The 27,622-nt window shown below is 40.9% G+C and overlaps 1 protein-coding gene across 6 annotated transcripts in view; it reads right to left on the minus strand.

Moving 5' to 3' along the window:
• Positions 1-26,864, minus strand: part of mrtfab (myocardin related transcription factor Ab) — a 40,429-nt gene extending 13,565 nt beyond the window's left edge. The window contains exons 1-4 of one of the 6 annotated variants that reach the window (XM_063481563.1): positions 26,663-26,864; positions 25,955-26,016; positions 22,130-22,315; positions 2,094-2,159 (exon numbers count right to left, since the gene is read on the minus strand). In XM_063481563.1, coding sequence (XP_063337633.1) covers positions 2,094-2,159; positions 22,130-22,292 — 229 coding nt within the window. In that variant the 5' untranslated portion in view covers positions 22,293-22,315; positions 25,955-26,016; positions 26,663-26,864. Of the gene's footprint in view, positions 1-2,093; positions 2,160-2,267; positions 2,298-7,570; positions 8,178-18,135; positions 18,250-22,129; positions 22,316-25,954; positions 26,017-26,099; positions 26,478-26,662 lie in introns of those variants that run through there. The other 5 variants (XM_063481566.1, XM_063481564.1, XM_063481567.1 and 2 more) reach the window with 5 other exon arrangements.
• Positions 26,865-27,622: the final 758 nt, after the last annotated feature.

Consider the following 27,622-nt stretch of genomic DNA (forward strand, 5'->3'; position numbering starts at 1 on the left):
TGGTTTTTACACACATAGCCCAGTTTTTCATACAGCGGAGCAACAAAATATGTCAATGCTACAAAACTATAGATTTGTTGGCATTCTTAAATGACGATTAACTGACTTTTGCTCACAGCTGGACAGTCAAGGTCTGTGTTCAGGAACCTCGCGAAAGTATTTGAAAGTGGAAAGTTATTCATTCACACCACCTTCAGTTGCAAAACCAGCGTGAGGATTTGATACCACAGGAGGAACTGACCCTACTTCAACACTCAGACATAAAAGTCTTTTTTTAGTACCAGAAAACACAGCACAAAGGACATTTAAATGTAAGAATTAGAGAAGTGACAGAAAACCCCTGATCATTTATGTCACCTTTGAAGGTTCTATGTTGACTAAAACAAACCATGTGGTGACATTGTAAGTGAAATTTTCAGGGTTTTTTTATTTTTTGTTTCAAAAATCCAGCAAATAACAGTAATTCGAGAGTCATTAATAAATATAAAGACTATTTTTTCTTTGCTGGAAAGTGTTCAGGGTGTGGAGCAATGTGGAACTGCTTGGCAAAGTTTATTCCTGTCAACAAGATACAGTTACCGTGAAAATTGATCGAAGATGAAGCGAGAAGTGAAGAGAACGGTTCATATGATCTTTACTGAACTATAACACAACAGCGGACCTGATGCCTGAACAACCTTTGCCGCATCTTTCTACATCTCGGAGAAACAATTTAAAAGAGGATTTCTGTAGTCAACAAAGTCATCGACTTGGGAGCAATCTAAAATCTCATTTAAACCCACAGCTATACTTTTTTTTTCCTCTAGGAATTTCCACAGAGGAGAAGCTGGAAAGCGAAATAGTCGATCCAAACATGTTGATCCTAAATCTGCAACAATCTGGCACGAGGCCTGTTGCAGAAAAGAGGACACAGAGCGATTTACTAGACTACTTAAATGGTTTACTGGAAGGCTCCATGCTGCCCACCAAAACAAACCCTCAGTCATCACTTTATGGTACTCTTATGTATCTAACCCTTAAACTGTTATACAAACTGAATGTGCAGCACTGCAGGCTGACAGCAGCTTGCATGGTGTATCTTTTCAATCGCATCTGCTTTTGTCAAAAACAAAAAACAAAATATGACAACAGGTGTGCCACATGTTACCATCCATTCACAGTTACTTGTTTCCCTGATACCCTTCTTAACACACAGCTAGCATAATCTGCACGTCAAAGTTTGTATGTCTGAACAGGCCTATCGGGCAATCTAACAGGTATTTAGTCTCCATTTGAAAATCTACTCAATTAGAATGAATGTTGGCTACCATGTCTACAGTATGAGGGCGAACACTCGCTTGCACACTTTTAATTCAAACCAAAAGTCTTCTTGGAAAAAAGAAAAAGCAGAGTGCTTTCGGTTCTACACAGAAACGGAGGGAAACTTTTAAAACTATATTTCTGACTCTTGTGATGTGAGGAACCCTGAAACAGGAAGTGGATAGACATAAAGAGGAAGCTGCCCTATTTGATAACACAAAGTGGTGCAAAGATACAGCTAAATATGACACTTGCAGAACACACATACTCATACTGATAATGCCGATAAGAGACGACATTTTCAGCAAAAAACAAGAAACGACATTCCAGACCTTCACAATACAACCCATCATATGACAGCATATACAGCACAGACACTATTTACCAACATATCCAGGTTCTGTTGTTGATAACCAATATGTGTCAGCAGGATGTGAATTAAACGACATTCCACAAATACGTGAGTATCGTTTAGCGTCTAGCATCACGTAGCGACCTTGTTAGTGTGTGACAGGTTAAGATTTGGTGTGTAATCCTGAAACAGGAAAGGGTTAGCAGTTTGACCTCAGCTCACAGCCAAAGCTCCTGTTTTCTGCTCGAGTTTCTAAAAACGAGATGATACTGTCTGTTTCAGACAATAAAGAAGTGCTTTCTTTGGGTAAAACTCGATCAGTTGAGAGTCTCAAAGCACACTTAAAGTCAGACTACTGTACATTGATGATATATACTTTGGTTCATGAGCTTAAAAAAAGCAAAAAGCAAAAAAGCAAGTAAAACACACTCAGCAGACTTACGTGGCATGATCCCCTGGCTGACCAGCTCCTCTCGTGTGCGTCTCTGCTGAAGTTTGAGCTGGAGGACTGCATGGAGACACAGGAGGTAAGAGGAGAAAGAAGAGAAGACAGTCAGTGACGGCTGGCGAGATTAAGAAACTGCAGCGGTGAAGCTCTGTGCCCGTAAAGCCTTACAATCAGCAACAGATCCACAATATTTAGGTAAATAAGCACATAAAGGAACATATATGACTGACACGACGAGGACCTTTACTCTGTGGCAACCGGCTCATTCTCCAGTCTCCCTGCCTCGCATGCATCTTTTTTTTTTTTTGAAGTTACAAGGGAGGCGGGTACAAGGTGGGTGTGTGTGTAGACACACTTCCTGTTTCTGAGCACAGATGTGTGAAAAAGCAGCAAACATCCATCAAAGAGTGAGAGAGACAGAACACTAAGGCATAATGCTGCTATAAGAAATTAAAGAAAAAATTAAAAGAAATGAAAAAATAAAAGCTCGGATTTGAAGCTAAATTACTTTTTTTTTCTTTCCTTTTTTAAATGGGCCGATTACATCGTCATTTCAAAACAGGAAGCTCTTGTTACATAATGGAGAGGCGGGGTGGGGGAGAACTGTAAGGAACACAAAGCTGGACAGAAAGAGTTGGACTATGTCTGACATTTCTACACAAATAAAATGTCAGTTGTTGAGTGCTGTGTGGCACAGTCCTCCTCATCCTGATACTTTTTTAAAGTTTTAACGAACCCAGAAAGTCTGGCGTCATCATAGTAACCGGATAATAAATTAGAAATGAGCTGGCTATCGTTTAAACAAAGCAAAGACACAAATATAACAAACTAACAATTACATATAGACACCTGCAAGGTCACGCAAGTACACGGCATTTCATCACTGTCGTGTTGGCTTCGTTGCAACACGACAGCAATTTAGGGAAGTGACCTGAACTATTTAGTCAACCATCACATCACACAAACATACCACCCATGAAAAAAGACACCCAGAACGGCTGCAGACACTTGTGTGTAATGATTTTTTTTTTAGCTTGTAAGTAAGTAAGTAAGTGACAGTGCATGATGTCTTTCCATTTCATTGTTTATCTTTTATTTCCAAGATATTAACAGTATCAGAAGAGGAAGCAGTATGTTGTTATACCAAGTAACTTCACTACTGATGTAAACTTTCAGCTGACGCTCCTGCTCAAGTTGTCCCAGCGATCCTTACTGAAGGGCTACATATCTATTTGTGTGTGTGTGTGTGTGTGTGTGTGTGTGTGTGTGTGTGTGTGTGTGTGTGTGTGTGTGTGTGCGCGTATACAGTGTGGTGCAAACCACTGAAGATTCCCAAGCATTTCTAGCTAGGGTTGTGTTTGCTACTTCAGTCAAGCAGCACCTGTTCTTCCTCACCAACAAAGTGACATCACTGGTACTCACAGTCTAGCTCACGATATAGCTGTTGCTGCTGCGGTGCTGCCTCTGTGTTATGACAAAGAATCCCCGCCTAGACGGGAACGCCGCAAGAGCCATGAATTAATGTCAGAGCCTGTGCAACTAAATGTCATTCTTTGGCTCCAAATTCTTACTGGCGATCCCGGCTCTCCTCTGTTGTTTTTACAAGTGTGTATGCTCCAAGTCTGAAAGTATCAGTCTAACACTACCGACTCCTCTCTAGAAGCAATAACTTGCCATTTGATATTTAGCATTATAAACACGCACGCCTAAACACACTTAGGCGAGTCGATCTATATGGTCTTGCTTGTACAGCAGCTGGCAGCACTCATTTTGTCTCAGTAGCAAACACACAGGAAAACACTTTCAATAAAGGAACGTGCACACACAGACACACTGATACAGACTGACCGTGCCATGCGGCATTAGATGCCATGCCACATGGGGCTTCCAGGGAAGAGGTTTATTCTTAGAAAGAGACTCGTACACTTTCCCTCTATCCATAACCCCCTCCACATCTTCTATCCCTCACCCAGGATACTCCAGTTTTCTCCTGCCCTCTCTTTCCTGTCCCCCCTAAACACCAAGCTGATGAGCTCAGTACAGTTGCAACACTGGCTCCAATGGTTGGCTATAATAATAAAGCGTCAGCTATCAATAAACCTCCAAACCCAACATTGCAGAAGTCTCTGGCAGACAATCATGGCGCGAAAAATGTAGCAGTGTTGAAATTGTAGATTCATGCGCATAAAATAATCATGTTTGCACCACTGCCTGTTATTTTGTCTTTTTTCCTAACTTTTCTTCTCATTTTGTATCTATTTGAATTCCACTTTTCCTTACTTTAACTTTAACTTTCAGTTCCCTTTCTTTCAATGTTGCAGTGCTTTTAATCCTAGTTTTTGTCTGCTGAACTAAACTGTCATGTGTTTTGTATAGCACTTTGTGACTCTAGTATTCCTAAAGTCCTACACAAATAAATACTGCTTGCTTGCAGCACAGCAACAAAGACAGGAGTATAACAGACAGACAAAAAACACTTGGAGGCTGTGAACTGTTTGTTCTGGATTAACCACAAAACAAACTTTAAATGGGTGCCAGAAAGACAAATGAAAACTTTTGCACTACGACAGTGACTATGGTTACATGCACTGCAGCAAGAACTTATAATAAGATAAGATAGTGGACAAAAACATAACCAACAAGGATAGTGATGTTTTGTTAACTGTAAGCAGATTACTGCTTGGGAAAAAAGAGGAGGGATGTGTCTTTGTGTTTTAGAGACCAGGACATGCTCTGGGACTTAAATCAGGTTTGAAGGCCATTTTGGTTAATTTAAGAAAATGGATGAAAAGGCAGGACAGTTTTATTGGGATACTAGGCCACAGCCAAAGCTTGCTACTACACTCATAAAAAGTTAGAGCAAAGGAAGACAAGGGAGAAAGAGGAAGACGACAGAGATGCAAGCGTTTGAAGATTTTAGATTAAGCAGAGGAAATGACAGCAGATGGCTTATTTGAAGACAATTCGCTTAGTCGATCTTTTGATTAAACTCGTCATTGCAAACGTCAGAGAACTAACACTATGATTTGCACATTGATTTGTTATTTCAAAGATCTCTGTGTGGGTGTACATAAAAAACCCCCCAAAACAAAACACTTTTTCTCCCCGGCAACTAAAGTCATGGCTTTCTTTAAACCTTTCACAAGCTTAACTTTATAACAAATCACCAATAATGAAATCTTTACCTGAACTTATAGAGCTTTTATTTCCTAAATGTCAAGATCAGATCAGTTTCAAGTCATCATAATTGTCTAAAATAAGGCTGTACAGGTAAAAAGTCACATTAGAGGGAAGAACGAGGATGAATTGGGATGCTGGTGGCCAACTGGGCTAAGCCTGCTGTGCTCATGTGTCAGTAGTTCTGATTAAACATGTCTGAGTTCGTCACTGTCCCCAAAGACCCCTGGCTTGGCACGACTAAGCCTGCGCGCACCAACCCGAGTGACACACATGAAGGCAAAAGGCTTCAGGCGCACAGAGCGTGTGCCACATACCCACCTAAAGACGAGCCCTGCAGACGCTTTGAACAGACGTTACGCTTGGCACTGGCTTTGGAAATGTTTTTTAATCGGGAAAGATGTTCTCATCTTTCGCACGGTAGCACCGTTCAATTGCATGTGCTGAACGGAGAGGCGAACGCAGCGCATGACCACAGCAAATGTTTCGCACATCAGTGAGAGTGGAAAGAAGCTAGAGAGCTAAAAGGGCAGAAACAATGCAAGGTTAAGGCCATTCACACCTTGGACTCACTCCCGCTGCCTTTCCTCTGCTGCACTGTGCCGAGAAGCAGGATGACAACACGGAGAGGTGCAGTGAATACTAATCATCCTTAAAGTTCAAGTGAGAACAGACGGATAATGGCTTTTGCAGCTTTTGCAGTTTGTGTCACTCATACTTCAGAGTAAGCAAAAAGCACACCGGGATTAATAATCTTAAACTGATGGCTTTTTTTTTTTTTTAATCCCTTTGCTTTTCTCTAGACTCCATCCATCTTCAGTCATTCTAACCTCACAGGAATGTTTTGTTTCATCTGCAGCCAGTCATCTGAGACTCTGGTCCATGCTTGTAACGCTGGTTATAAACAAAGTGAAGCCTTTTTACTGTTGCACGGACCATACCAAATTAGGCTAATTTTTGATAGTATGTCACTGTTGGATGACTTCATTTTTTTGGAAGGCCATGTTTTTTTGAGCCTTTTGCACACCACATCTAAATCCCAAACATGCACAGTGGCAACAAGTGTCACACAGCCATATTTAATACAGCCTGAAATACTTTAGAAATAAGACACTATTGTAAAAAGATAAAAGCTGAAACTTGCACTGTAGGTGAAGTAAGGTGCATGCATCGCCATTCCTACGATCCACTTCAAACTTCCAATATTGGGATGTGGAGATCTCATATTTGGGCTAAAATCTGTTACTGGTGTTTCCCTTCAAGTTACTTGCCCTAATCCGTGTGCAGTACGGAGGGCACACATCCACACAAAGCCATGTTTTTTGGCTCTCACATTCACATTAACACATTCTCAGGTTAATTAATTCCACGTTTTAGCATCACAAATAAGTGCTGAACCCTCACTCTACCTCTTATCCTATAAAGTTTTTGTTTAATCTATTTTTTTTAAACGTAAACCCTAAAACCTAGACTCTAGGACTTAAACAATCTTTTCAATATTATAAAAAAAATAACAAAAGCCATTTCATTGCACTGTTGGTCTAAAACCCAAGCTGAAACTCACAAAGACACCTGGACGTGTTATACTTATTTATTATTTATGTTATTTATTTATGCTTTTGGTTTCCTGTGACAAATGTGTTGCTCGGCATTGAGTTTGGAGGCGTGGCTCTAGAGAAAACTACAACCCACAATCTGCCTGTTATAGACACACATTTTGAACAGACATAAACGTGCGCACACACTCAGAGTGTCTTTATAGCCGTCTTCCTTTGAAATCTGTACCTTTATGAATGCCTGGTGTGGAGCATTTATGTGACATTTGTAAATTTCCACCACAGTTACACTATTCCCAAATTCAAACTACACTAGGGAAAGCTGTTTGTGAATGAACGCAAGTCAACACATTTCTTTCTTTAAACATATGCATGATTTTTTGGGGTGAGCACTGACTAATTTTAAGCATTAACTTGACCTTTTATGTTGAAATATTATTTGGAAGCTTTAACCTTGAAGAAATGAGCAAAGTTAGCCCAACGTCACAGGCCCGGCTGTCAGCACTTCCTGAATTCACAGCGGTCAAGTCTGCTCTATTGAAAGGGTTTATCAGAAAGAACCTAAAACCACTTCAACTTCCTTCCATCTTATACAAGCCAGTAAACTCTATCACTTATCTTTAGCAACACCCCATTAGCTATTTATATTAGGCCATAAAGCCCTGTTTTGAAAATGTACAGTGAACTCAGGAACAAAAACACAACACAGATCTGCAGATCTAACTCTAGATTGCCCACCTTCTTTCAAGCTGTGATAGACAAGTCTGTCCTGATCCATCTTCAGTCCTGCCTTCTCCATGTCATCTCCCATTGGAGGAGAGTCCAGGGAGGAGGGTTCAAAGGACAGGCAATGGTTGGTGTCCAGCATTATCATTCAGAATAGGGATTGATTATTAGGTAAACATTGAACACCACGGTTTAAAGTAGATTTCCTCCCAAGTCCCAGATTTTGACCGTATCCCTGAAGAAGGGCACCCTTGATGTGTCAAAAGCTGTCCTCTCTTCTCAAGGGAAAGATGTGATTCAAATGCTTCAGAAGACAAATATCTCCTTTTAAACCAAAATGACAAAGAAAAGCACAGCTCCGCCGTTGCCCTTCTATCCCGGTGCTTCTTCTCTGTATCAGAGAAATCGATTGGGCTGTCTCAGCTTTGCTCTCTCTCTCCTGCCTCCTGCGCTCTCCTTTCCTTGCAGTGACAGCCGGCGAGTCACGACAGCGCTGTTCTGCAGTTTCCCAGAGAGCCGGGGTAAAGGAATCCACAGGACGAGTCGTGGATAGAAAGAACAAGAGAGCTAAAGGGAGGAAACTGAAAAGAGGCCAGCGGCTGAGGAAGGGAGGACAGCAGTGAGCTCAGCAGAGAGAGTCCCCAGTGAGACTGCTCTGATTGCAGCTCCTCCTGAATCTCACACACATGCAGGGAGACACACACACACACGCACGCACGCACACACACACACAGTGAGGGCTGCTGATAAAGTTTTCCTGCTCAGCTGTTGCCATTCATTCACAGTTACAAGCTCAGGGGGGCTCCAACATGAAAACCTGCTCCCTGTTCAACCCAAACACAGCAAGCTGATCAAAATCAAAGCAACAACACGGAAGATCGGCTCATAAAAACTTCCTCTGGTTAAACAAAACAATGACTCAGACAAGCTATGGACAGTTTTTATTAGACAGGTAGAAATGATTCCGTGCACCATAAACGACCTTTGTCAAAGATGCTTGAGTAAATCTGATACCAGGATGAGTCACAGGCTGACTTTTAGAGTGGCTGATTTGATACCCAATCACAAACGAAATTCTGAAAGACTTTCCAAACGGTTTGCCCTTCAGGGAAGACAGCGAACACAAATCTGCACTCATACTGGAAAAAACATTTTAGAAAAGCAACAACAGTCTAATTGGTCTGGTGCGACCAGCGACTTATCCAATGCGTCCTAACCTGGTCTTAAAATGTTCCGATTCTTCTGAAGTTCAGCACTACTGACCAAAACTGTCTGCTGACGGTAAACGCCGGCCACGGCCACAGTCACCCTTCCCCCTCAATCTGTTTTAAATAGCAGGGCCAGCTGGCCATAAGGGGGCTAAATACAGCTTGGTATCACCTGTGCACTCGCAGGGTAAGGTTACTCTGAGACAGGCATGCACATCTCTAGCTCCAAACACATACAAGAAAACTTTAAGCCCCATTTCCTTGAACTAAATCAGTTTTTTATGATACAAAAGAAGACTTTACCATACATTCAGCACAGAGAGGTTTCAACCGCAGCCGGCGTTTAAACACCAAATTCGAAATGAACAGCATACTACACTGATATCACACAGGGCAGCAGTGCACCTGAAAACACAGACAACACCTTAAACAAACCCTGTCTGGTGACTACAATTACTGTGTGTTATGAGTGTGAGATTAAAGTCCACCTGCTGTTATGATTCACAGTCTGGGCAGGAAAGACAGAAAAGACAGCACACGCTGGGATTAGGACATGGCTGTGTAGGCTGAATCTCAGCACTGCACACATCAGAAACCGACACAGCATGCTAAACACATATTGGCTTATTTACACCTCCACAGCTCAAAATCATAAATCCTTCGTTACATTAACATTTCAACTATTTGTAACCAGCTTTCAGCCTCTACAGTCCAGCCAGCTGTATATTTCACATAACTAAAAACCTCAGGGGCAGCGATTCCCCTGTAATAACAGTACTGAGCGAGCCAGTAATGCAGGCAAATATTTTATGGTTTTAAAACAGCTTGACCACACTGTGTGGAAGGCACATTTCACAGTTTCCCAGGATTTACCCCACTAAATAGGATTATGTAGTAACCAGTAACCCACACTAATAGATGAGTTATGATCTTCTTTAGAATTACTTTGAATTAGTTGATACTAGGATCTCTATAACTACACAAAAAACCACCAAAGCACTGCAAACTCCAAAGGGTCTGATTCCAACGAGGTCAAAGCTCAAAATGTGTCCAAACTGTACCGCTGCTCGAGTAAAGTATTGGACTCTACAAACTTTGACCTGAAGGGTGTTGTTGGGCGTCAGTACTTTCCACTGAAGTCATTTGGCCTTGAGTATTTTCCTTTATCCTTCACTAAAAACATTTCTGTGACTTTATAATAGAAAAAGAGACGCATTTTGTGAAGAAGACAGAATGACTTGAAGGTCTCACAGTGAGTCAGAGACGTCCATAAATTAATGGAGGGAAAACCTGAAAACACATTATCTAGTAGGAGTGGATAATCTGGTCTAAAGGTTAAAAGAAGAATATAATGTTGAACTCTTGAGTGTTTAATGTTGAAGCCTACTACTTCAATTCTGATCTCAAAGCCTGATTTAAATTTTTATTTGAAAGTTCAAACTATAAGTGGTCATTCATATTTCTGGGACTTCCTTTGTTTAAAGACACTTGTCTGTTGCCGTTATTCTTTGTCCACCATGGTGTTTTTCGTTCGGTACACCGCCTCTCTGTGGTATTTTTAAGTCTTTTTTAATTAAATAGAAATAGCTGATTTCCGTCTGATCACAGCGGCTAGCACTGCAGCAGCCTTTTTATTCCAAATTCCCTTCATGACACAATCCAGAAGGGATTTGTGTGTCCTTGTTGATTAATCACAAACTGATAGCAGACTGATAGCAGACTGACTCTATTTTATTGCCATCTTATCACTGCCTTGATGCCTCAAAATCACTTTGAAGACAGTAACTGACTGGACGATTGCAGATCTGGTCCGCATCTTCAAAGCAATCATTTTAGGCAACGAGATTCCAAGTATGTTAATTATCGAATAAGAGTTAATGAATTCTGACTGAATAAATACATCCTTGGGAACTAGCACCTCTTCCACAAAGTGGCAAAGACCTCACCTTACAAATTCGCCGTCAACTGGATTAACTAGAATGTTTTGGCATGTTTATTCACTACCTGACCACTACTGTTTAAGCTCGCTTTTAACTTCAGAGTATTTTATTTAGGCAACATTTTACACCAAACACACATCAAATAGTTTGGGATCATTTGTCCAGTGCAAAAGGATTTACAATGTTATATAAAAACTAGACGCACCACAAGTAAATTTAAACTTGCGTAACATTATCAGCACTGAGCCAGACAAAACTCCTCACTTGTATCTTTTCACGATGTCTGAATGTTTGAATTGATGCCTTTCTAGTCAAAGGCAAGTTTACAGATGGACAAAGAATGCACTAAACAGATGAACTCAACAAAACCCGAGCTGCCAAGAAACTAACCAGGCCAAGTGACAGGCTACCGTAGGTCAGACCAGCCATTAACATTCCAGCAAGGAAAACAGGCAACCATTTCTTTTTTCCTTTTTACTTCCTGGTCTCCCCCCACCCACTCGCTCTTCTGTGGAATTTACCAGCACTGTTTCCTGGGACTCACTGACATCAGGCAGGGGATTACTCAGCGTCATCCTGAACCGAGGAGACTTTTAGCCATGGTAGCCATGTGCGTAATCATGAGGAAAAGACGTGGAATTTTGAACAAACCACAAAATGCAGCAACAAGGCTGCACTTAATCATTTACTTTGCTTTATAGTTGTAATTAAAGTAGCAAACTCACAGGAAAAGGCAGCTCTTTACATGTTTGGGGATGAGGGAACAGTACAAGTCCCGGGTTTATCAGATGCATAATCCCTGACTGACCTACTGCTGAACTTCAGCTTCACTCCAAAGAGGAATCAAGGTTTGTGCTTTTGTTAGCTGTCAGAGGTAACAGAACTTCAAAGACAGGTTATACTTTGCAACGTACTTATTTGGCTATTTCTACTGCAAAGTGCTACAGTCAGATCTCCAAATGCACGGAATACTAATTGGTTCAATTAGCACAAGTTCAAATAGAATAATAAAAAATAAGCACAAACCTTTCCCAGATCCTAATCATATATAATCCCAATATGATCTACCTGAAATACCGCCGATAATCCTTAAATGTCACAGCTGGAGCAAGTCATAACTAGTCTGTACTACTGAGCTGCATCTTTACAGACTGGTTTGGTTTGTAGCTTTGACTTTTCACATATGCTTAAAGAGCTCAGAGGTTTGAAGTCCTGCCTATTTTAACTACTACTACTTGATTTGATTTGATTTCCCCACATGATTATTCATCAGATGGCTGAAAGAGAAAATTAATTCTGCTTTTAAAAGCAGTGGAACTAATTAAGCCCACTCCTTTTAACCACAGTCAAAGGTTCTTTTGTTGACCAGCTTGCAGCAGCACCCCTCACTCTGTCACATCATGTCAATGAAAAGTAGTCTAAACGAGCTCTAATTGTATACTGTTGAAGGAAACAGAAGCATCTATAAGTGCGCAAGCACCGAAAGACCCACAAGCCAGCTGGCAGCTGTTAGCATCTGGTTCTGTGAACCTTTATTGTAAAACAGAAACGACTGGGTAAGGAGGAGAAGGGGGGTGGGGGTTCAGGTCGTGTTCAGCAAAATGAGATTTTCAGAGAAACAGAGGGAAAAACAGAGAGCAAGAGCAGCAGAAAGGGTGCTCCCAGTGCTGGGATGACAGCTTCGTAACACTGTTACATAACTCCAACATCTGAAAATAATTTTTATTGTAACAAACCCCCTAACCTCCTGCCCTAGTTGCAGAGGAAACAACTTTTTTTCTTCCTTCAGATGTACAACAACAAACTCCTGGGCAGGCTGTTAGCAAACAAAGACAGAGTGGGACACAAAGTTAAAAAACTGTTTGACTGAGTGCACATTACAGCACACAAGCATCTGATAGAGAATTTTTTCTGGCTTGAGAAAGTCTTTTTAATACTTACTGACTGTATTCTTACAAGTCTCTTTCCTTCAGGTGCTCTTTAGAGTTTTATAGGGCTCTTTCTGCTTCCTCCTCTCCTCTCCTTTTTCTGTTACTGTATATAACATCTAATAAAAGCCTGACTCTTAATTTGCTTCAGCAGAGTTTTTATTAGACACAGACCTTTGGGGACACAGGTTTCTATTTATTACAAGAGTTTAAGTGACATGCAGGTGCAGATCCAAGCGTACGAAACGACAGAGCTTCATAGACAGCTAGCTGCTAATGCTACACATTCTTCTACCTTTGCTTTCAAGAAAACTTATCATTAGTCACATAACATATTTGCAGATGTGTCGCAATGCTGATTAAAAAGATCTTTCATGTTCTATTACAAGGCAGATTTTTTCCACAGTGACCAAACAGACACACAAAACTTTAAATGTGGTTTGCGTTCATTGCAAAAGCAAAAGACATAAGACAAAACCATATAAACCTGCAAGAGAGAAATGTGTCAAAATGCAGAAACCTCAAATGACTTTGTAAAGTCTAGAACGAGCTCAAGAAATTCAATTCAGCCACACACGGCTTTGTTTTTAGTCGGGTGTAGGAATACTTGAGATGTGACATAACCTCTACGAGAGTTTCCCAGTCTCTGCGGATTGGTGAAAGGTTTGATGTTATCGAGCGTTGCCAACAGATATTCTTGTTTGTGCAGAAAGACAACTCTGTTCTCACACTTACTGGAACTTAAAACCATTTTCCAGTTTATTTAGCCAAAGAGGTGACATGTCAGGGAGAAAATACTTAAGATTTGTCATTTGTTACGACAAATGTTGGTGGTTCTTCTTTTTGTGTTTCACATATAGCTTTAATGATGTATGCTAGGCACATCCTAGCCTACAGCCCTGATTTTTGATTCTTGTGACTCGTGTCTGAGTCATCCTGATGAAACAGGAGTCCTGCCAGTTCACGGTGACCTCTGTTACATTCATCAGCGAACACTAAGTGCGCCACATTTGGTGTTGGCAGGTGAGTCACAGGCTAATAGGTCTTCTATTATTCAGAAACACCAGAGCACACCGGGTTGGTGATGATCATAGAGCACATGTCTTCTGTTTGTGAGCCTACTTGTTCCCACAGCTTGCACCTGTGACAGGAGCTTAAACCTTCAGTTAGCTGCAGGAGGTTTTGAAACATGACACAGTTTTTGTCTTATACCTCTGTACACCACTACAGTGAATTTTAAATCAAGCAAACAAGGCATGATTGAAGCGCAGACTTTCAGTGGCTCAAAAAGGACAATTGATAAAAGATGTTGAGTGGATTGCTATCATTATTATCATTGCAACTCTAAATATAAGGTCTTAGGAAATTGGATGCAAATGAAGGTGAGCATAAACAGGCTGAAAAACACAATGCAACTGTCCAGATATTTATCTGTACATGTGCAATTCCATCCAAGTGGAGCAAGTAGGACAGAAATTATTGTTTAAAATCATAATTATTTCTCCTGCTTGCAGCTGGTTAAAAGACTGTCTTTGTTCAGGAAGTAGTAGATGTAATAGATTAGAGGAAAATGTGACTTAAGCTACGTTCTCGCCTAGTCTTCTTTGTTTGTTATTACTCTCACAGTTTCTTTTTTTTGTTTTGCACTTGCCTGGAACTCTAAGTGAGGGACTACACAACCTGAGCATAATTTCAGAGATTCACTGATCAATTGGTTGATGAACAGAATCTGCCAGTTTTCAGCTGACTGGCCATGATCGGTGTCGGGCCAGTCAGCCTCAAATCTATGCAATTCTGTGCCAATTCCACTCCAACTTGACTTTTACCTTCGCAAAAAAAACCCCCAAAAAACCCAACACATTCTGTTTGGTAATAATACATTTTTTCACATTGGTTTGGCTATAATTCTGTCAGACTGCCTTATAATGCTGATGCTAACACAACAGGCAATAATTTAACAGTGTAGCATGAGCAGTTTTCTCAGTCTGTCGTGAATAAACTCAAATTGTTCAAAAATCTTGTCTCTTCTTTGCATTGCAGTCATTTTAGCAAAGATATAATGTATTACTCCTAATTCTGCATGAACTGCTGGGTTCATTCAACTCTGTTTGCATACAAGAAGAACCTAAACACAGCATAGTAACCACATTGCCATCTAGCATATTAGGAGGTGTAATTACAGAGACAAAGACATGTAAAACATGTTAAAGTGTGACGCATGCAATTCTTTTCAGATTGATTTTAAATTAAAATACATTTGCAGAAAAATAACCTTTTCTTTTATTAAAACTCTTAGACAGAAAATTTAAACAGGCCAAGAACTGAATTGTCAGGCCAGATTTTTCTTATAAAAACTGAAATCAGTGCATCGTTTAGTAGTTTTCTATTCTCTATTGTTATTTTCTAATTAATTCACATCCAGTTTACTGAATGTATTCAATACCTTTTTTTAAAAAAGGCCATTTTGTGGTAGTTCGAAAAGAAAAGAAAAGAAAGATGTAAAAATAAAAAAAATTAGGAATTTGTTGCTGCGTTGAAAAACAGAAAGATTGACTGTCATGGTCCATCCACTCATTCATCGTCTTAACCGCTTACCCAGTGTAGGATGACAGGCTGGAGCTTATTCTTCCTGCCACAGGGCAAGAGGCGAGGTACAGCCTGGCAAGGTTGCCAGTCTATGGCAGAGTTATTGTTGCATAAATAAAATAGCCACACTTCCAGTTTTTAAGTGGATAATGTTTTGTTTAGTATGTTTGGTACCATGTTAGTAATATAGTATTATTCCAATACTATTATTCCAATACATGATTACAATTGCCCCTGCCATACAATGCACAACTACTGCAGTAATGTGAAGGCAGCACACATTCTCATTAATAAAGCACTCTATTGCCTTCATTTTCTGTCTTGCTACTCACAGCACCAATTATAAATGTGCAAATGTGTGCTGTAGCTGTGCTCAAAATACACACCGCAGCATAACCGTGTTTGTGAAACAGAATATCAAAACGTTTCATGTTGTACATAGCATGTTGCATTCAAGTGATAAAAAACTGATATTAGCTGGGGTAAATGTGTGTCCATCTGTCAGCTTTGAAACTGAATTGCACGTTGTAAGATGTGTGCTTGTGTGTCTTTAAAGATCACTGAGCTACATGAGTGGGCTTGTACCTGTGGGTGTGCAGGCATTGTGTTCTTGTTGCTACGAGCAGACCTGCGAAGCGCTTTTCTTTAGCTTTAGGCAACAGATCTGAGTGAGGTTTTTTTGGATATGCTCTCACACTTCTCATTATCTAACAGGAATTTGCAAGATTGTAAATCAAAGATGTATGTGTGTGTCTGTGCTTGTTCAAATACCATGCTCTCAGGACACACAGTCAAAAAAAAAAATTTTTAATGAAAAAATGGAAGGCTACCAATTCCCAGAAGAGCATGTCCAGATTCTGACAGTGACACCAGTTGTGAAAAGTGTGTGTGTCTGTGTGTGTGTGTGTGTGTGTGTGTGTGTGTGTGTGTGTGTGTGTGTGTGTGTGTGTGTGTGTGTGTGTGTGTGTGAGGGTGAGTCACGGGTAGCCTGTGGGTGTGTGCGTGGTGTGCTGGACACACTTAAGATCTAAGCTTCTTGCAGGACTTGCCTGTGTTGCATAAATATTCTCCTGCCTGTGTGTTTATTAGACTGGATGCTGTTTACATTCACCAAAAGCTACGACATTTGGTGTCCCGTTGTTTGGACTCAATCTGTTTTGCCGTGTTGCTAGGAAGCACAGATTTGTGCTGCAGTTTCATAAACTCCAATGTGCATAGATCTATCTATCACCACATGCATAAAGATATGAAGCATGTTCAGTGAAAATATGACCAAAAGCGTGTTGTTGCAATTATGTTGTATCATTTCATGTGTGTTAATGATTTTTTGGGAATTATGGAGATTACCTAATGCCATGAAAGAATTACTGTTATAAAAGAAAGAAGACATGCAGCTGGATTGTGTCGGTTGCAGCTGTTTGCAGGGATAAGAGTAAAACAACTTTTCCTTCTGTCCCTCCTCTCTTTAATTTTTATATTTTTTCTACCTTTTGGAATATTCAGTTCTTTCTGCATTTCTTCTTCTTTCTCTCCACGTTTATTCCTTCGCTTTCTCGCCATCTATCAGTCCCTCCATCCTATTCTTCCCTCTCCTTTTCACTCCTACTCTCAGCTTGACAGAATGATCTGGGGTCTCTGCTGCTGGCAGCATCCCAGTAGGTTACATAACAGTACCAGCAGCCTCCCTGAATCACTGCTGGGCTAAGCTAGCCTCAGCAATGATACATATCTTAACTACTACCCAAAAGCATGAGTGTCTGGCTGTGCAGGGATCACATTATATTCACATTTTTAATTTTTCACACTGATCATTTCAGCCTCATGCAAATAAGACCCTTGTCCACATCCCGATGTAATCTATAGCCCGTCATGTGTCGAAGGCGAAGAAGCATGTGATATTTATCTGTCTTTGTTTACAAGTCTGAATGACACTTCATGGAATTTCAGCAGGAGGCTCCACTCTTACATTTCACCCTTTTCGTGACCATGTTTTAGCAGTCAACCTCTCTTGGTCTGCAACTACCTCTAGTTTGTAAAGGGGTCATTTGCAGTCAAGTCCTGAAGGTCAAAACGGTTTAAGTGACCAGAAAGTACAAGAGGTGATTTAAAAACATGGAGGCTTTGTCTGGATCAGACAGTTTGAACTCGCCTCTGTGCCTGTAACAGAAAATTCTGCAGGTTTTAAATTCATAGCAAACATTGCAGCATCTAGTAGTTGCAGGTATATTGCTTCTTCAATCAGCTGCCAGCTGCAGACAGCGCTGACACTGTCTCATTCCATTTATCATTTAAAACCCTCTTTCTACTCTGAGTGGCAGTAGACGTAGTTTACATTGTGATCTGGAACAATCTGTTCTGACTGAGCAGGTCATTTCTGCTTAAATCTAGTGCAAAATCTGTGACGCCTCTAACCTAATTTCACCCCAGCCTCAGTCTCCGTCAGTGAGCCCGGCATATGCCTCTATCCCTCCTCCCTCGGCTAACCTCTGACTCTCCAAGTTCGCCCGGATCCTGGCACACTGCCTGCAGTCACTCCTCGGGCAGAACTGCTGCCCTGGCTGGACAGTTCACAGCTACTGAGTGACGGATAGCCTTCCTCCTCCCCTTAACTACATCTTCCAACCTGCACAGCTCCCTCACCCCCTAACTTCCACTTAGGACACACTCTACAAACCTGGCCTCACAGCCCCGCCTAGCTTCTGTGCCCTGCGGATCTCATTTACACACATGTACTGTATACACATGATTATATATATTCAAAAGGTTGCAGCTAAAATATGCAGTGGCACTTTGCGTGATTGAAGATTTCACATGTATTTCACCTTAAGGTCCATCTTAAGGTAGACCAAACTTTCAGTTGTTTCCTTAAGTTTAAAACAAAATAAATGAGGACTAGAGACTCAAATGGGCTTTACCTGACTGGATAGTCATATCCCTCTGCACCATGCTGAAGGGAGACTTCACCTTCCTGGCAAGATTATGGATTCATATTCCAAAGACAGCCAGCGTTGTTCATTTGAGAAAACACAGGAGTCTGAGGAGAAGTCCGACAGCAGAAAAGCCACAGCAATGCTGTCACAGGGAACTGGTACTCCACAGGTACTCCACCTCACAGTCCCTTTCTCTGAACTGTCTTGTCTACAAGTGCATGCACGCCCCAACAGAAAGGGCGTGTGTAGATCTGTGCGTCTGTCTTATTGCTCCTTGGACAAGAACAAGATCCACCCATACACTGTTCCGTGAACAATTTTTAAGCTCTTCTTAAAAAGAAAAGAAACTTTTGGTCACTCCTCTGCACTCTAAAACAAGAATAAAAACAAGCCGATTCCAAGCCTCACCTCCTCAAGTCCAAGTGACACACCCCCTCTTCTCTTGCTTTTCACTTTCCTTCACTATCCTTCTGTTCCCTCTCTGAGAAATTATGCAATACAGCCATTTCAGACATGACCGCCCTTCTTCCCCCCGCTCTTTACGACATCCCCATCCTCCTTCTCATGTTGCTCTCGCAGCCCACACTCAAGCAAGTTTCTCCAGCTCAAAGTTTCAAATGATCTCAATTCCATTATCATAGCATGACCAGGTGTTTTTGGCACAGAAAACCTCAGAGGCAAGTTTGCAACTGGGAAGGCAGGAAATGTAAAACGCTTTCAAGACTAGTCTTGGTTTATATCAGCCTTCCACCTTAAAAACAGAGCTGGCTCCCTCTTCTTCTCTCTTGCATATGCATTAATGTATACAGACCTAACCATCCTGAAAAACATGCCACCTATCTCTACGGTGTGTTTAACAACAAATGTCCCAGCCTTCATCCAGTACAGTTAGCATACTGTACAACCTGGTATCAGAGATAAAGCTTTGATAACTTTCCCAATGCAGGTTCTGCGCTTCCCCTGCAACACATGTACGTGTGCAGAAATGTACATGCAATCACACGCAGTGCTGTAAAGGCATCTAGATAAGCTGCAGGGGTGTCTGCAGCAACATGTTTGCTCCTGGCTACCACACTGAAGTGTAAGGAGAAGGCCAAGAAGAGCAGGGGTTGTTTAAATAAGGGAGTGATGGCCTGAGGCTGTGAGACGGTGAAGTAAACATGGTGTTGGGACAAGCAGCCACAGAGTCATTCTTAAATACTTCCGTAATGACATAAACATATTTGAAATAATGTTCAAGAAACACGAAGTTTCTTATCTTATTGCTTTCAGTGCACTCTAAAAGTTAGCCGTCTACTGCCTTAACTCTGTTGTACTTTGTAACTCAGATTTTTATTTTATGTGTTATTGTGCATTGTTCTCTCCCACTGTTGATTTATAAATCATTGACTGATCCAACCTTGCCTAACCTTCATCTCCATACAAATCAACACCAAGTCAACTAACTTTCCCTCCAAGTAAATGGGTGACCAACGCCCAGCTCAGAACAATGGCCAATATGGCTGACAATTCTGATATGGCAAGATACATGTGCATGTGTGGGTGTGTTTGACTGACCTTCTAATACATTCTGGAAACAAATGTTGTGGACTGATGAAGCTGAAATAGATTTTTTGTGGGGTTCTATGATCAAAGGTCGGGCTGGGCTATCGGCCGATAGCTTTCGTTTTGTTTTGTATTATAAATTAGATACTTCCTCCTTCCTTTTATAGCACTGCGCTCACAGCCATCCCTTTAAGTTCAACCTTACTCAAAGCTTAGTTCAGCTCAAGCCAAGATGACAGAAAATGAGTCTTTGATAAGCAAAATCTTTCTAAAAGGCATAACAAGGTTTCCATAGATAAACATGCAGAAGGATTATTAGTGTTTGCCTACAGCCGCCTTTGCTTCCACAAGATCTCAGATGAGTTGGCTTCAACTCTCCCCATGGCTTCCATTCTGCCCTCCACAAAAGCACAAGCCCACTTTATGGTTAAAAAACACCAGCTAGTCTAGGCGTACTCCCTACCAGATGACCAGCTGCATGTCTTCGCTTACAAATTAAAATCCACAATGGACTATTTCAAGAGGTGCAAGCTAAAGGTTTTGCCATTTCCCTCATAGTCCACTGAGGACTATGGACATTAATAGCACTGCATAGAAGATGGGTCAAGAGAGAGTAGAAGCCCTTTGCAGAAAGAATGGATGAAAGGGGAGAAGAACTCGATGACTCTTAGCTACAAAAATGTTTTAACAAACTTTGACTTTTGCTAAGTATTTTCTGGTTATTTCTGAAACTGTAACAAACGAATACGTTTTTAAAGACATTCACTAGAAAATTTTACTTTATTCCTTTTTGGAAACAGCTCAAGTTTTGCTCTCTTAGCTACCAAGCATTTTCTTGACACTATGCCACTAAGCACTGCTTCACTTGTAATTCAGCATTATGACCATAAACAAATCAAAGACATTAATCCAGCAAACGTAACCTTTCCACTGTGACTAAAGGAAGATGCTCAAGTAACTCAGAAGAACAAAGTACTCCAAGCTCTATCCTAATTCCAGACATAAAAAGGGTCTACAGAGTGTTAACTCCACAGAGCAAACATGCAGCACGCTCTAATCTACTGTAGCGGGAGGTCAAAGCTGAGGAGCAAGCCAATTAGGCACAGAAGCTTCTTCACTCCCTTCTTTCTGGAGACTTCAGTGCACACAGTCTTTTACATACACACAGTACCACCTCAGAACTTAAATCTCGGTCTCTCGCTTGCCTTTAGACGCCCTCGATGGTGAGCTAATCTCTCTACTGACTAATGAACAAGAGATACAGGCGCATCTGACATTTAACTTCTGCCTTCCAGACAAGTGCTTTCCACACCTTCCACGTGTCCTCAACTTACATAACATATTCCCCAAGCACACCTTTTCTTTGCTTGGAGGATTTTATGTTCACTTCTATTAGGCATGAGAAGTGTTCAACAAAATCTTAACTTGGGGCAGAAGCAAGAGTGCTGCTGGTCAGTAATATCTGTTAAGCGTTTCCTACACAACATCCTAGAAAAAGGACATTTCTGAAAAGCCAACAGGGATAACTGTAAATACAACACTTATTCATTTTGACATAATAGTAATGTATATAATGGCAAACATCTAATGGTTAAATGGTGAGTTCAGGAAGGCTGTGAGGCAAAAAACCCCAAACAAACAGTGTGACGCTACAAGACGACACGAGGGACAAAGTGTTTTTAAAACTGCTTTACAAAAACTCGTGGTGAGAGCCAAGAGTCAGGCAGTAGTGCAGAATACTACTTCATTAAAAATGAGCAGAAAACATACATGTTGTAAAGCAGCCCTGCACGTAAGTGTGAATTTTTACAGAAAGACCCTATTACTGAAGCAAACCTGGTGTGACATGCTCAAAGGAAGTGTAGCTAGACAGTGTTTATACCATGTTTTTTCCACCAGAAAAGTTGTTAGACGTGGTGGCTGCAATATGACTGGGGGGGTCAGGTGGGTCTGTTCACTAAAATTTAATCTTGCACTCTATCAAAGCAACACTATCCATCCACTAGATCACTAATTGGCGTTTCAGAAACTGCAGGGCTGTAGCACAGAAAGAGCAGGCAGAGGTAAGTTTATGAAGAGAAACTGACGTGTATAAACCCCAATCTTACAGATCTGAATCGCATTTAACTCTGTTTACATGCAGCTGTGATAAAATACTTAGTGTGTAATTTAATCAAACATCCTGCACAGTGAATGGTAAAATGGTATTAATTCATAAAAACTGGATTTTAGAACCTTTTTTAACTTTATAGTTTTGGAGAGCAAGCTCTTATGTGTAAAAATGTCTAATTAAAATAACAGTCGTAGCTTTGGATGTATTTGTGCCACGTGACAGATGTCTGCTGTGGTCTCTTTAACACCTATCCAAAACCTAGCATCAAACTGAAGCAGTGGTGGCTGAAAAACACAAAGGTCACGTGCGTCACTGTCTCACCATTCTTGCGCTCCTGTATAGGCAGCAGATTGGGAGCAGGCTGAAGGGAGAGCTCCTGAAGCTCACTGGTCACGGCGTCGCTCTGGGGGCTCGAGGCCGAGCCTGGCACACTGGCAACTTCCATACTGCCAGGATTTGGCTCCTCCCCTTTCTGTGAGTCCATCGATGCCAAGGTGACAGAAAGACCTGGAATCATTTTTTCAAAAAGGAAAGAGAAAGTGTAATGTCTCGTGAAATAATCAGAGGACACAGAGTTGAAAGCTCCATATAAAGGGACAGTGATTAATGCAACTAGTGCATATGTATGCAGTTTTTTATTTAGGAATTGACCAAACAGGATTATATACACACACACATCTATTTTTCCCATCTTTTTGTAGCATGTAGCTCTACACAGGAAATGAATAAACAAATCAAAGTGTGGCTCATAACTGAGTCAGTTTGTACTTTTCTGAGCTATACTGACTATGAAGCGCTGTTGAAACATGGATAATATTCCCTTGATCTAATTGCTGAAGCCGCAGTGACCTCCATTCTTCCAATTGCAATTCATTTCCCCATTAAAAACAGATCTATTAATGAATTACTAAGAATTGGATGTAAGAAATTCCAGTGTTCAGCTTGTCCTTTATGTAGTTAGAGTTGAGGAACCCTCAACTATGCCACGCTATAAAAACAAAACAATACTCCAGACATGCTCACAGGCTTTGACAAGTCCGAAAAACATAGTTCCAGGAACCTGAGTCCTAGTCCCAGAAACCGTTCAGTCTGACTGTCTGTCTCTTTCATACACAAATAACTTGGGAAAGAGAAAGAATGCTGGACTGTAGACCAGGGATTAAATCAGCCATCACGGAAGAATTTGCATGTTTCAGCTTTTACAACTGTTGCTGTGGCCGCTGTTCTAAAAAGGCAGCTTATGTTTTGTTTTTTACTTCTTAACAACCTCAGCACGATTTCCATACATTTAGCCCGGGTAACGAGTTGCCATCAGAGCTCGAGGTATCTCATAAAGGAAGCTATTAAAAAAAAAAAAAAAAAGTGCCTGTTTAGCTGTGTGTTGCCTTGCACTTGCAGAGAGACAAAGTCCCTCCCTGAGAAAGGTTAAAGTAAAGTTAAACGTTTAGTTGAGGAAGTGTATAAAAAAACTTAAATGCTTCCATATAATCAATTTGGACTAAATGGAGCCTCGAGGCAAAGAGTTCAGGAGCACATTCTAGACATATACCATTAAGATAACTTGAAGACACTTCCCTATCTGAGGCTGCTCACTCCTTGTAAACCTGTAATGAGCAATGGGACTAATGCAAATGTAACCTAAACTAATGTGCGGGTTTAAACCAGCAAAACCTGTTTTTAGCAACAAAAGCATTCAGTTTAGCTCAGGCTACTTGGCTTTAGTGACAAGTGTCACTATATAAATGCAATTCATTATCATATTATTAGCATGGATATCTTCTAATGTTTCCATGGAAATTTTATGCAAAGCACAAACACATAGAGCATTAAACTGCTCCGTAATGAGCCAAAAGTCGTACATGTCACTGACTTTTGAATAACTTTACTCCATTTCTGGTTCTCCATCAAGCTTAGGTGATTATTGCTGTGTTTACAAAAAAAAGCCCCAATAAGCCATCACAGTGTGAAAGTGATGCAACAGGTGCAATTGTGTAAAATGTGCACTTGATGCGATTAACACTTCATTGGCGTAATGGTTGGGGGCAAAAAGAAATTCTTAAAATCGCTGTTGCTTTCTGACTGGCAGGTACATTTATAACACAAACTGGTTAAGCGTGTGAAGAAGCGAAGCCTGAAGGCTAACCTTCCTGTGAATAGTCAAACCATTCAAACCCATGTTATGGAAGAGATTTTCCTGATTTACTGGCACAAGCCCGGTGTAACTGGTTCCTTTCTCAAGCACTCCTCTGGACTGAGCAGGCCCGGTAACTTTTGACAGCTACTCGCTAATGGTTGTTTACAAAGGCAGGACCTGCCGCTGTGCTGTGTGCTGATTTCCCTCTTGCTCTCTCTGCAAATATGTGTTTTCTAGCTGTGGGGTTCTGATGGGGATTCTGTCATTACTGCACAGCGGGGCTGCAAACAATGAGGCAGTGTTGTCTGAGATGCTGCTCCTCTCTTTCTCTCACAATCAAACACAAGCTCACACGTCTGAATAGCGACACACTAACCGCACGACACTAAAGTTTCTCTTGATCTCACTGGATCACTGCACGTTTGATCGCGACAGACATAAAACATTTAGATAACATTTGTGTTCTATCAAATGCTATTTTTAAGTCAATTAAAACAGAGAGATAAAAAAAAATATGTGAACCTATCAGAATGTAGGTGAATAGTGTTACTTTTTATGGAAAATACTAATAATTTTGAGTTGTTAAAACTGGATTGAAAATCAGTCTTCTCTCATCTGTGGGGCTGAGTTTCCTCACAAACGGACTTTAATTTACTTTTTATCCATCTGAGAATACGAGCGGGTTCACGTTGGCAGCTACTGTCCAAGATGGTAGAGTCGGGGGTTCAACAAATGGACAAGAGATCCTCTAAAGAAACAACTAAACATATTGTTCAGTCATTTATCTGGCACAAGGCTTTTAGTCAGTAAGTATCTGCACCTTATACAGAGCATCCATCCATCCAATTTTAGGGTCTAACCCAGCTGTGAAAGGGTGAGAAACAGGTCACCAGTCTATCACGAGGCTAACACAACCCGCTTTTACAAATTATAAACCAGATTCTCTCATTACTAGTCAATGATGGACCTAATAAAATACAGCTAAAAATTAGCAAAATATTATAATTTAATATGATTTAATAAGATGACAATTATTTAAACAAATTATATAGCTGGTCCAAATAACCCTGTATCAGTGCGTATACATGTTACAGACAGAAATCAAACTGCATAAGCATTTTTTCATCATTCTGTCCAGCTGTCAAAATCACCTGATATTTAACAATGACTTTTTGACCTGATCACGCAAGAGATTTGTAATCATTTTACAGATGACAACAGCCAAAACTAGTCTAGCTAGACAGCCTGACTGCTCACCCAGAGAAAACAAATCAGCTGGTTTAGAAAGGCTCAGAAAACCTTGACAATGGGGCTAAAATAACATTAAATCAATAATTGAGACTAAATCTTGTATTGTATTGTAATTGTATAAAGAAATTATTTAGTGCTGTATCTACATGAGCTCAATAACAGCGTAAGCCAGCACGATGAGACACGCAAGATAATGCATGCACTTGCTTCTTCAATCTAATGTGTGATCTTTGTCTCAGCACACCACTCTGAGATGCCTATCTCCTCGACAACAGGTGAGAAAAACTGCGAGGCGTTATGTCTGCAGCTTTTGTCGACGCCTCACACAAAAGCTAGCTTAATACAATAACAGCCAGTGACCTAAATATCAAGTGTCACACGTTAAATTAACCTCCAAATCACAAATGAATACGACAGATCTTCACAGTTGCCTCATCCCTACTTTCCCCAACAAACAGCTGCTGTTCAAACATGCATAATGTGCTATTCTGCTGAATAGTACATTCAAATGCTGAAACACACTGGAAGCATTCCTCCCTACACGCCCACACTAGCCTTTCAGATATGCATCATCATTACACTGGTACACACTGCGAGGCACACACGTCCTGACAGCCAGGACTGTTTCACCATCAGTCACAGGAAACCAGCTACCAAGAATTACAAGAGCTTTTCAGTTCCCCAGCAAACAGGTAAAAGGATGTGGTTGCAACCTGGCTTATCATAAACTAGGCCAGATGTGAACAAGGCTTGTTGCTTACCTGTGTTACAAAATCTGGAAGGGGGGTTTTCCCATTTCAGGAGGACAGAGCTTTGAACGGTCCTGTAAAGCAAAATAAAAGCAAGGCTTCAGTACAAATAGTCTGTTATACCCCTTTGCTCTTCTGATCCACTACTTGTACGCACTATGATGCTGAGCAGCTGTATCACAGTAACCAGGGCATGTGCAGGAAAAAAAGAAAAGATAAAAGATCTACAATAGTACAAGACATTTTAAAAAAAGACTCATGACAACTAATAAGATGGGCTAAAGAAATCCACGATTCAGGAGGCCTTTCCACAGATGTCATGGGGCCGCAGCCTGCAGCTGTCACTGTCCAAAACACACAGGCATGCTAAGCTATTGTTAGCCTGTCTGGGTGGGAGTGAACCTAAACATTCAATACGCGAGCCAAAGTCGGGCTGCTATAGAAAAGCGGACACACGCGCCATACTGAACGTGAAATGCTATCAACTACAACAATAAAGTATTTAACGCTGACACCGGCTTCAGCTGAAAACTCTTCGCTCCCCTGCTGACTGCAGACACAGACACCCCAAGTTAGCTAGCAACCGTTAGCATGCCATAACAACATCACCCCTAAGTGCCAACGTCTACGATCAGTTATCTGCCACACTGTTACTCTCCCTGAATAGAAATTAAGCTGCTGCTCTAACTCCGAACCATGAATTCGTATTTTTATGCTTACTCATAATGTTCGCCACTTGTGTGTTGTGTCTGTGAGGATAAACGCCTTTGGCATCACAGCGCCACCCCCGAATCACAAAGGAAACTTTAACCGGAAAACCCTCCTCTGCGTGGGACGCAAAGACCCACTTCCTTCGCTACGCCGTTCCCACGGGTTCAGCCCGCTTCGGTAACAGGAGAAATAAGAGCGGAGCTTTGCCCGCATATCCCTGTAAAACACTGCCCTCGCCACAAAAATAGGTATGCTGTTTAACTTGAAGTGGAGAATGTGTTTGCACTTCTGAGAACTGTTTCTGTCACACATGCGCAGTCTCTGTCTCCCTCTAGTGTTCAACTGCGTGTACTTCAGGACACACGGAGCTACAGGTATTACAGTATATGTCTCCAAAATAAAGAAGCGCGTTTTTCTGTGTGATTTTTCACTTCGGTCTGATGTTTGCAATACTACAGTCTTTTTTCTTTGTAATATAATTAATCAAATAAAGTATGTTTTATGTGATTTTTTTAATAAACAAAGCCAAACTGACATGCTAATTCTTAGTTTGAAAGACAAACAGAGATGCATTTAGGTAAAAGTAAATAAAAAAAAAAGTATTTATGGATGTGTGTAGTGTAGTTATTGATTCAGATTATTTGTATTTGTATTTGTAGAGTAATCAGTGTTTCATTTTATGGTAAAGATTTTTCTGCAAACCAAGTAAAAAATAATTTAAGGTCAATTTTTATACATAGCCCCGGGTTTTCTGTTTGGTGCACTTAGATTTCTAAGTCTGGGTTTCTGTCTAGCTTTCCTTTAAACTTTATACTTATTAGCCCTCGGATTACCATTGTTATTCAAATAATGGCTGAGCAATCAAAGGAACCATAAGTGATTTCATGCACCATTCACAGTTTTACTGTAATCACCACATGTACTCAAACAGAGACAAGCACATGCTGCTGGCAGGATCAATCAGGTTGT

Source organism: Pelmatolapia mariae, linkage group LG8 (assembly GCF_036321145.2).
Source record: "Pelmatolapia mariae isolate MD_Pm_ZW linkage group LG8, Pm_UMD_F_2, whole genome shotgun sequence".
Classification (NCBI taxonomy): domain Eukaryota; kingdom Metazoa; phylum Chordata; class Actinopteri; order Cichliformes; family Cichlidae; genus Pelmatolapia; species Pelmatolapia mariae.